The sequence below is a fragment of the Cyclopterus lumpus genome, chromosome 3 (assembly GCF_009769545.1).
Source record: "Cyclopterus lumpus isolate fCycLum1 chromosome 3, fCycLum1.pri, whole genome shotgun sequence".
Taxonomy (NCBI): Eukaryota; Metazoa; Chordata; class Actinopteri; order Perciformes; family Cyclopteridae; genus Cyclopterus; species Cyclopterus lumpus.
The window spans coordinates 1,477,997-1,489,095 of NC_046968.1; the positions used below are offsets into that span (position 1 = coordinate 1,477,997).

The 11,099-nt window shown below is 44.9% G+C and overlaps 1 protein-coding gene across 1 annotated transcript; it reads right to left on the reverse strand.

Annotated features, from left to right (window-relative positions):
• Positions 1 to 5,129: 5,129 nt before the first annotated feature.
• Positions 5,130 to 8,492, reverse strand: lto1 (LTO1 maturation factor of ABCE1). The gene is made up of 5 exons (XM_034529564.1): positions 8,323 to 8,492; positions 7,728 to 7,833; positions 7,554 to 7,624; positions 5,955 to 6,072; positions 5,130 to 5,551 (listed from the first exon to the last, which is right to left on the reverse strand). The coding sequence occupies exons 1-5, from the start codon at positions 8,379 to 8,381 to the stop codon at positions 5,480 to 5,482; spliced, it is 426 nt and encodes a 141-aa protein (XP_034385455.1). The 5' UTR covers positions 8,382 to 8,492; the 3' UTR covers positions 5,130 to 5,479.
• Positions 8,493 to 11,099: the final 2,607 nt, after the last annotated feature.

Consider the following 11,099-nt stretch of genomic DNA (forward strand, 5'->3'; position numbering starts at 1 on the left):
GTGTTTGTGGTCTGAGAGCAGGGAGAGACATTACTGAGCAGACCACAGATCAAACACAGAGGAGAGTACCTCCAGGAGGATCCACTCTGCAGGAGTCTTTTCAGTTCACCCATTTAGCGGCTGGCTAGCTAGCTAGCTAGTTCCACCATGTTTCTGCGTTCCCATCTAGACTACAGCTGGGAGGAGAGGAGGGTTTGTGCTGGCTGAACATGTGCTGCCCGTCTGTAACGCTGGTCTGAGCTGTGGTCTGGTACCAGTAAACCCAGCAGCATCAGGGCTTTCCAAGCTACTGGCATTAGTTGTCATGTTTGTTCATCTCTTAGCCCTTGTTGTTGTAGTCATTTGGTTCCCTGGTTAGGTCACTTCTGTTGGCAATAAAACAAACAAACAGACAAATCACACTGTTCAAATATATTCCTATATTATTATTATTATATTATTTTGTCAAAGAACATTTATGAAGGGCTTTTGTTTTTGAAAATCAATGATCTGAAAGTCCATTCTTTAGCAATGTTCATCACGTTGTCCTTAATAGTCATAATAGTTGTTAATCCTGAGATTATAATGCCAATCCAGAGTACAGTATGCAGTAGGGCATGGGTTCGGTACTCTAAGGCCCACTTCTGATTGTTAAAACATTTCTGAGGATCAGCTTCTCAAATAAATAAGAAAAAAACCATATGACAAAAAAGAAAAGAGAAAACATGAACTGGGCTGTAAATATGTCAGCTGTAATGACAAACTCTGCTTACCCTCACCATCACTGCCTGCCATTGTGAATCCAGATTTAATGCATCCAGAGTCATATTTCTTCACTACTTTACTGGGCGTGGTTGCCTTACACATCATTTTCATATTTCAAAAGCAGATCCATTTTGTGTCCTTTAGGCGACGCTAGCTACCTGTGTTGTGATTGGTGAGGTGATGTTCAAACATACAGTAACTGCTCATTGAAGTTAGGCTTTGCTTGAATTACTATGTTTTTTATTCATGTGTATTCTTAAACTCATGTAGATATAAATAGATATATAACTAGCTTTATAAAATACCATAATAGATGCTTTTGATCAGACCAGTCGATCTGAAGCCCAGTCCTTCAATCAATTCGTTCCCAAGAAGCCTTTTGAGAAGTCCCAAATGAAAGGTTACCACATCCCACGTACTCTACGTCTACGGCTACAAACTATTCCAACAAAGCAATGAGCCACTCGAGCTGTGACAAACACATCAAGAGCAACACATGTGGATTCATTCGCCGCTGAAAATAGTCCCCAACAATTGCTCCTATTTGAGTAACCCTATAGTTCAGAAATGACAACCTTTTCTTTGTTATGGAACGAAGTAGAAATAAACTATAACTATACACGTCAGTGGGAAGCAATGGGCTTGGAGCTGAGAGACACAGGAGCGAAGTCACATTTGAATCTTTTCATCGGGTTTGTTCACGCCAAGAAAGAAAAAAAGAGTGTTTCTTTAAGGGTTTCCATGTTTATTTGCGTAATGCTTATTTAGTATCGTCTGTAACAGCTGTTAAAATACATGATCTCATAATCATATCCAATCAAAGTGCCACTTCATTGAGCGAGTAGTTAAGAGAAAACAAAACCGTGAAAGAAAGGAAGCCGTGACGCCATGTCCGAGGCCCCTCCTCCTCCGGGAGCTGTTGCTGTGCTTGTGGTGAAACCCGAAGCCACCATTTCATTCAGAGGGCCTTTCTGCTGCAGCATTTGTCACCACTGCTTTTCATGTCACCACTCACCACCTGCTCCCCACATTCCTCTACATTCTCTCAAAGACCTCGGTCCCTCCTCCTCTCCCTCCTGCACTTCCTCCTCTTCTCCTCCACCCCCTGTTCTCTTCTCCTCCTTCCTTCGACTATTACGCTACTCCTCTAACTCTTGCCCTCTCTCCTCCTCTCCTTTACTGCAGCACCAATCGATTCATTCCTTTTTCTCTTTCTTTGGATTCTTCATGATAATCCTCACTCAGCCTCCACCTTTGCTTCATTTTATTTTAAGAGGGTAAAAGTCAAACTGAAACAACCCCCCGTTCTCCGTTCTCCTTCAGAAGCTGCCGACTGGGAGACAGCGTTCACCTGCTGCCTAAAGCAGCTGCTGCTGTACCCACAGGCCTGTTGGCTTGTTGTCACTGTGGCCAACAGGGACAAAGGCTGCAGGAGCCCCTTTGGTCCTCTCTGGTGCTATTGCTGTAGTTGAGTGTGTGGACATGTTTATGCTCACAGCAGAGGTCTCGGACCAGGGCCGGGGTTTACCATGAGCCTCTGTCACCATAGCAGACACAGTTCTCTCTGCTGCTCCTCACTCAAGTCTGGACTCTGACGGGATTCATCACAACTTGCATCTTATTCTCCTTTATGTCCACGGACTACTTTTATATCACGTGTGGTGTGGACCAGCTACCAAACAGCACAGGAACAGACTACAATGGGCGTAAAGCAGAACAAACCCCTCCATCCAGGACTACAGATCCAGGAACAACAGAACACAACAACAGGCCCTCTGTGATGATCAGTTATGATTAACATGTACATATCAGAGATTCCTTCTGCATTTGATTCAATACCACGTCTCAATGTGACGGAGGACTCCTGTGCTAACTTTAGTCCGTCCCAGATTGATCATATTGTCGATAGTGCTACAGGCTCACTGAGAATGACACTAGACTCGATAGCCCCACTGAAGAAGAAGACAGTGAGGCAAAGGAGGTTTGCTCCCTGGTAGAACCCTCAGACCCGCGACCTAAAGCAAACTTCACGAAAGCATGAAAGCATATGAGAGCGTTGCTTCCACATTCAAAAGCGTTTCTGAAATGATCCATATGACCATACCTCCACCCAGCGCTCTGCTCGTGGTGCTCCTCTCTCGACACCACGCAGTCCGGAGACCACCCGGGGGCTTCAGGGGCGGCCGGATATCAGCTGACCTCAGGACCTCAATATTTCAAACAATAATGGAGCTACATTGTAGATCTTCTCAAGTCTATCTTAGAACAATACATACAGTATGTATCCATGTGTAAGAAACAGTTGTTGGTCTGTGGAGTCACTTCACTGTAAAGAAATGGGGGTCAAATGAAACTTGAAGCTAATATGACCCAGGACATGGTCTAACCTCACACCCAGGACATGGTCTAACCTCACACCCAGGACATGGTCTAACCTCACATCCAGGACATGGTCTAACCTCACACCCAGGACATGGTCTAACCTCACACCCAGGACATGGTCTAACCTCACATCAGGACATGGTCTAACCTCACACCCAGGACATGGTCTAACCTCACACCCAGGACATGGTCTAACCTCACATCCAGGACATGGTCTAACCTCACACCCAGGACATGGTCTAACCTCACACCCAGGACATGGTCTAACCTCACATCCAGGACATGGTCTAACCTCACATCCAGGACATGGTCTAACCTCACACCCAGGACATGGTCTAACCTCACACCCAGGACATGGTCTAACCTCACACCCAGTACATGGTCTAACCTTACACCAGGACATGGTCTAGCCTCACACCCAGGACATGGTCTAACCTCACACCCAGGACATGGTCTAACCTCACACCCAGTACATGGTCTAACCTTACACCAGGACATGGTCTAGCCTCACACCCAGGACATGGTCTAACCTCACACCCAGTACATGGTCTAACCTTACACCAGGACATGGTCTAGCCTCACACCCAGGACATGGTCTAACCTCACACCAGGACATGGTCTAACCTCACACCCAGTACATGGTCTAACCTCACACCCAGTACATGGTCTAACCTCACACCCAGTACATGGTCTAACCTTACACCAGGACATGGTCTAGCCTCACACCCAGGACATGGTCTAACCTTACACCAGGACATGGTCTAACCTCACACCCAGGACATGGTCTAACCTCACATCAGGACATGGTCTAGCCTCACACCGCAGCCAGTTCACTCCGCTCGGCTTCGGCCAATCGGCTTGTGACTGTCACTGTGACTCTTTGCTGTCCTGGCTCCTCAGTGGTGGAATTAGCTTGAGTAGAGAAAGTAGCACCTTAGTGGCCTTACTTACAGCTCTTTGTAGTTTGGCTTTCTTGAAGAAACGTTACTTTCTTGATTCTTGTTGTTCTGAGTTTGTACTCTTGGTTGAATGCACTTATTGTAAGTCGCTTTGGATAAAAGTGTCATAAATGACATGTAATGTAACTTAGACAGCGAGGCCTCATGGGCGCTGCAGCTGAACTTTAGAATGTATTTCTGCACAGAGCGAACACTGAGGATCAGCCTGTTAACTCATTCTGTCAACATACAACATGCAGCAACAGATTTGTATGAAATCCAGAAAGACTTGAAAACAAATCCGAACGTATCCTTTCAATGCAGAGACGTGGAGATGTAGTGACATTGTTAGGATAGAAGGTCAAACGTATGACCTCTGTAAACAGCCATCAGCTTAGACATCCTGCTTCAGCTTGGACACGGGTTCTGTGGATAATACGGACCATTCAGGTGCTGCCCAATGCCGGGGTCACTGATGAGCTCTCCACAACATACTTTCTCATCACTTTTTTATAGTGGTCAAATGAAAGCTCGGAAGGTTTCCATGTTTAAGAAAAGTCCATAACTGTCACATAGAACATTGATTTATTTATTTCATAAACAACACACACACGTCAACACTCAACCAACCAGCATGAGCCGTGTCTATCCAATACCATCAACAAGTTCAATGAGTGTGTGTGTGTGTGTGTGTGTTTGTCGCAGAAAGGTCTGGAGCTTGTGATTATGGTGGAATTACAGCATCGCCCTCTAGTGGCCAGCTGCGTGCAGTGTGTAGAACATTACCACAGACCCTGTCTAGTTCTTAATCACAACTGACAGCTGTTCAGCTCAGAGTACCTTCCCTTGTGTTCACACTGTTGCAGAAGTGACCCCTGAACCCGTCACAATCAATCGGATTTATTTGTTCACGTGTGAAAACAAAGTACACACTGTAGCTGTAGAAACATATGCTTTGCCTCTGAAGTGGAGTGAAACTGTGTTTAGTTACTTTCCAACACTGCTGAAAAGCAGCATCAACTGTTTCAGTAGTTTAATCAAACAGACCCTTCAAGCACCACGGAGAAAAGTTTGTTCCAAGATTTTATTTTGCTGCTGCGACTTTAAATTCAGCTCCTTAAACATCACCGCAAGAAACCCACTCATTTAAACAAAAATCTCTTTCTCCAGGTCCCGGTTTCTAAAGTCCAACTGGGGCCGAGTTCCAGACTCTGCAAGTTCAACAGTTAGAGCGACTCAGATGGTCCACTTCAGTGAGCTCCGTGGACCTTCCCACCAGAAAGGGAAGGACGGTCAAACCCAGTCACGCTCCACACTCCACTGCAGACCAACCACAGGCGCCTGGGAGACCGATAGCAGCTCCCCTCCCTCTCTGTGCAGACGCTGAGGTCCTCCTCATCACCATCACCAGGCATTCAGAAAGAAGTCCCATCAGAGGCTCTGATGTAGTCGTTGAAGTCGGCCGGGACACTGAGCATCGAGCAGACCTGGACGCCAGCAGACAGAGGTGAGAGGTTTGGAACAGGGTCACGGTGGCACACGGTGGTGTCGTCAAAGAGCACGTTAGCAGAGTCAGTCTCATTGTGGGTTGCACAGCTGATGTACGAGGGTCGTCCTTCAATCAGAGAATCGGTGGTTCGATTCCCTGCTCCTCTAGTCCATGCCGATGTGTCCTTGGGCAAGAAACTTGACACCAAATGTCTCCTTTAGCTGTTCTACTGTGTGTGAATGTTAGTTACTGCTGATGGACAGGTGGAACCGTAGCTCCTCCCATCAGTGTATGAATGATGTCATGTAGTGTTAAAGAGCTTTGAGAGGTCAGAAGACTAGAAAAGAGATCTACAAGTACAGTCCATGATCGTCACCATTACCACGGTCAAGTCGGAGTACCTGTCTGAACTTGGCACGAAGTCTCTCCATGTGCTCCTGTAGCTGTGCAGACTGCGGATCATCATGAGGGGAGTTCTGGATCAAAGCCAGCAGAGCCTCCAGGGCTTTCAAACGCTTCCTGACACACACACACACACACACACACACACACACACACACACACACACACACACACACACACACACACACACACACACACACACACACACACACACACACACACACACACACACACACACACACACACACACACACACACACACACACACACACACACACACACACACACACACACACACACACACACACACACACACACACACACACACACACACACACACACACACACACACACACACACACACACACACACACACACACACACACACACACACACACACACACACACACACACACACACACACACACACACACACACACACACACACACACACACACACACACACACACACACACACACACACACACACACACACACGTCATTTGTATTTCTACCTTAGATTCTGTTTTTATATTTAATGAGCATTTTTGGAGGAAACCTGAGTACCAGTCAAAGTTTTGGAGTCACCTGGTATGTTGATGTTTTTTCTTTCCTTCAATGATTCAATTTTAGAGATAAAAATAGTATAATTAAGAGACTAAATGTATGATTTACATTTGTAACAGTTTTAGCCCCAGAAGAAGAAGAAGAAGAATGACTTGAATACAACTTGTTTTGTCAAAGGCCCAACAGTGTTACAGTGTACACTGTAAAGTTTAACAGTGTAACGTGTTACAGGGTACAGTGTTACAGGGTACAGTGTTACAGGGTACAGTGTTACAGGGTACAGTGTTACAGTGTACAGTGTACACTGTACAGTTTAACAGTGTAACGTGTTACAGGGTACAGTGTTACGGTGTACAGTGTTACAGTGTAACGTGTTACAGTGTACACTATACAGTGTTAGTGTTACAAAACCCTTCGTTTTTTAACTGGCATAAATGACCAACGCCCATTCTATAAACATAACGGTGCATTTGGGCTCTACATATTGTGGGCAGTCGACTCAGTGGTGGGATTGAATAGTTTTACACTGTGATTTGTTTGTCCAGATTTTTTCCATCTTCTATTCATTGATCCAATTCCAATACTGCTAACCCTAAACTAACCTTCTATTTCTATTGTGATGTTTTAAGAATGTCTGTTAATATTAACACACCTGTCAATATTCCATCTCTCATTTTTTTTAATGCACTTGACACATAACTTATTCCTTTTTAAATCTGCACTTTTTGATGCTAAGCTTCCAATTCCTTTGACCAATGACTGGTGATTCCTTCTATTCTCATTCAACTGTTGCTGAGAGGGATCTTGTTCTCTTTCTGCCCTCTCAGTTGTCAGTCTGGTCTAACCCCACAGCGTTTTGTTCTCCATGTACAAAACACAACTTCTTTTTACAAACCTTTCATGCAAAATATCATATATTTGTGAAGAGGACTTCTCCAAGCATGACCAATATAGAACAATACAGCGCACAGCACAGCACCCCTCCCTTGAGAACTGCATTCACTCCAAGATGGGGTTCGAAGGGACCATACCTTGATTTGACATCTGCGTTATGTTGGAGGAGACACCTCCATGTGACGGCGAACCCATAACAGAAGGAAATCTGAGATCAAGAGACGGTACACCTTCCTGAGAGGCTGAATGGATTCAAAGCTAACGGGCTAAGCGTAGCTATGGTAACGACCACATCCACTGTGCTAACTCACCTCAGAGGACAGCCTGGCCCCATGAGAGGCTCCATGTCTGCGGCCATCCTGCAGTCCTCGCCGGGACCCTCTCTCAAATCCCTCCTGGTAGCCCTCCCCTCGGAACCTGACAAACAAACGCACACACACACACACACACACACACACACATATACATATATATATACACACACACACATCCCTATCGTGACATGGTTGCACAAAACAGGCCCCAAAGTGGATTCTATGTTTTGTTATTTTTACCAACTTTATTTCAAAGGAAAGGACATTTGCTAACTTCCTGTTCCAACACAAACAACTCTTCTCCTTCAAAGACTCCGAACGTGTAGACCAGACTGTAAGGAGAAGGTTTGACACTGTATTGAAGAATTAATCAATACGGCGCTCACGAGTTCAGCTACGTGTTCTCTTCCGGTTCTCAACAGCTGACGACAACAACAAACGCATTCGGCAACCCGGTCGCCTGTTAAAGTGTAACACCTGCTCTCGGGCTCTGAGGGCCGTCCCAGGTGGGCTTTAAACCAGTTTAGATCCTCCACAGTGTCCTCGGAACAGCTCGGTGCCCGCCCGGTAAACAAGGCATCAGAAAACTCACCTTTCATCCGCCAAAAGAATATTGTCAAATAGATCTTCATTTCCAGAACGGCCGGCCATCTCCACTCCAAGTCCCAAGCTAGTCCTTTAAACCCGTCCCGCAAAGCCACTCGACAGATGCGGTAGTCAGCTCACTGCGACCCGCTGACTGAGCTGTATTCCGTCGGGTCTGCTTCTTCCTTCAGAGCGGTGCTGCCCCCTAGGCGTGTGGAGGTGTACAGTAACTTCTGCCTTTAGTGTCTAAGGCCCAATCCCCAAGTCCCCCTGAACCCTCAGAGGCTTACTGAAGTCACCTGGTACATGGTGGAGTGTGAGAGTTACCATGACAACATCAGAAAATATTGAGTACAATGGTGGGTATTTATTTTATATTTGTTTCTCCCTGATTTGAACGACTTCCAGGCTCTTTCCTCACAACATGAGAGGTCATTTAAAATATTCTATTTACTTGTTTTTGTCAAAACAGCTTCAATAACAAAGCAAAAAGTTGAATGAATAAATATGTGTAACGTTAATATATACTGTATATAATATCTGCTTCCAGGGTTTCATGTTTTTATGTCCCATCTTTAATCCTTCATGCTGAACACACATGAGCCGTCCTCTTTTTTTCTTTTTATGTCTCCATGTTTCCACTGGTAACCCCGTGTTTAACGTCACATTGCTATGAATTGTGGGTAAATTACTTGGGCAAAGGGCTCAAAATGTCTGTGAGAGAGTCCTCAAACAACTGCAACATTGTCAGGACTGCTTTACATAATTAATAGGGTCATAGTTAAATCAAGAAGAAAAGCAAAATAAATAAAATCTCTTTATTTTAGTGGTATAATGCAATCTCATCAAACATTCCTCTCTGTGGGTCCATCTCCTGTTGTTAACGTCCATTAGGCCTCTTTCTCTCCCTGCTTTACCAATCTGAGCTAGACTTATCATTCCTTCCTATATCATTTTGACAGTGTATCAGAATATGTTCCACATTTTTCTATAACTGTACATTCTTTACATTCTTAGCTTTCCAGACTCATGAGTCCATAAAGCAATAAACACAAATATAACAACAATATATAAAATACAATACAATACAATACAGGGACATAGGTACAATTACTGCAGTTAAAAAGTCACTTGTGGTTTAAAAACATACAAACACTTGTTCCAATGTTTCCAGAAACGGGAAAAATACCATATAATTACATTTTCTGAGTCATTTAATCGACATTTAAATTTGTATATAAAATTCCTCAACACAGCATGGAAAGTGGGAACATTACGAGTCACAAACATCTGACTTGCACTTGTCCATCTGGGAAGCTTGAGCAAGATTCTGAAAGCATCATTAAATGCCACCTGAATCTTTTTCATGTTCACTTTACTATAACTGCTCCACAGGTGGGCTGTTTAGAGGAGTACAGTAGGCTCAGAAAGAGAGCAGTTTGAACATCTTCTGTACACATATGAAATTTAGGTGCCAGCATGTTGGCTTGTGCATAAAGTTTGCAACACTGCCGCTGCACATCGTCATCATCACTAAGGTCGTTCCTGATGATGTGACCCAAATATCTGACTTTCTGCACCACATTTAGCTCCTGGTCTCCCAACAAAAAGGAAGGAAAATGTAGCTTCTGATCCTCCTTGGTTTTAGCTATCATGATAACACTCTTTGATATCATAGTGCACCCCATATTACATTACATTACATTACATGTCATTTAGCTGACACTTTTATCCAAAGCGACTTACAATAAGTGCATTAAACCATGAGTCCGAACTCAGAACAACAAGAATCAAGCAAGTACAATTTCTTCAATAACGTTAAACTACAAAGTGCTATCAGTAAGACACATTTAAGTGCTACTAAAGTGCTAAACAACAAAGTGCTATCGGTAAGGGACATTTAAGTGCTACTAAAGTGTTAAACTACAAAGTGCTATCGGTAAGGGACATTTAAGTGCTACTAGAGTGCTACTACGGCTCTACCTTCCCTATTCAAGGTATAGTCACTAAGATGTGTTTTTAGTTTGTAGAGACTTCCTGTCCTGATGTCAATGGGGAGCTCGTTCCACCAATGAGGAGCCAGCACAGCAAACAGTCGTGATTTTGTTGAGTGTTTAGCTCGAAGTGAAGGAGCTACAAGCTGATTGGCAGAAGCCGAGCGAAGTGAACGAGCTGGGGTGTGAGGTTAGACCATGTCCTGGGTGTGAGGTTAGACCATGTCCTGGGTGTGGAGTTAGACCATGTCCTGGGTGTACGGTTAGACCATGTCCTGGGTGTGAGGTTAGACCATGTCCTGGGTGTGAGGTTAGACCATGTCCTGGGTGTGAGGTTTGACCATGTACTGGGTGTGAGGTTAGACCATGTCCTGGATGTGGAGTTAGACCATGTCCTGGGTGTGAGGTTAGACCATGTCCTGGGTGTGAGGTTAGACCATGTCCTGGGTGTGAGGTTTGACCATGTCCTGGATGTGAGGTTAGACCATGTCCTGGGTGTGAGGTTAGACCATGTCCTGGATGTGGAGTTAGACCATGTCCTGGATGTGAGGTTAGACCATGTACTGGGTGTGAGGTTAGACCATGTCCTGGATGTGAGGTTAGACCATGTCCTGGGTGTGAGGTTAGACCATGTCCTGGGTGTGAGGTTAGACCATGTCCTGGGTGTGAGGTTAGACCATGTCCTGGTGTGAGGTTAGACCATGTCCTGGGTGTGAGGTTTGACCATGTACTGGGTGTGAGGTTAGACCATGTCCTGGATGTAGACCGGACCCGATCTGTTCGCAGCACG

Bases quoted from the DNA above. Each gene is read 5' to 3' on its own strand.
- lto1 (XM_034529564.1), bottom strand. From the start codon at position 8,381: ATGGCCGGCCGTTCTGGAAATGAAGATCTATTTGACAATATTCTTTTG. The intron at 7,834-8,322 runs GTGAGTTTTCTG...TTTGTTTGTCAG, and splicing joins ATTCTTTTGGCGGATGAAAG to GTTCCGAGGGGAGGGCTACC. The intron at 5,552-5,954 runs GTACTCCGACTT...GCTGGCGTCCAG, and splicing joins TTCGTGCCAAGTTCAGACAG to GTCTGCTCGATGCTCAGTGT.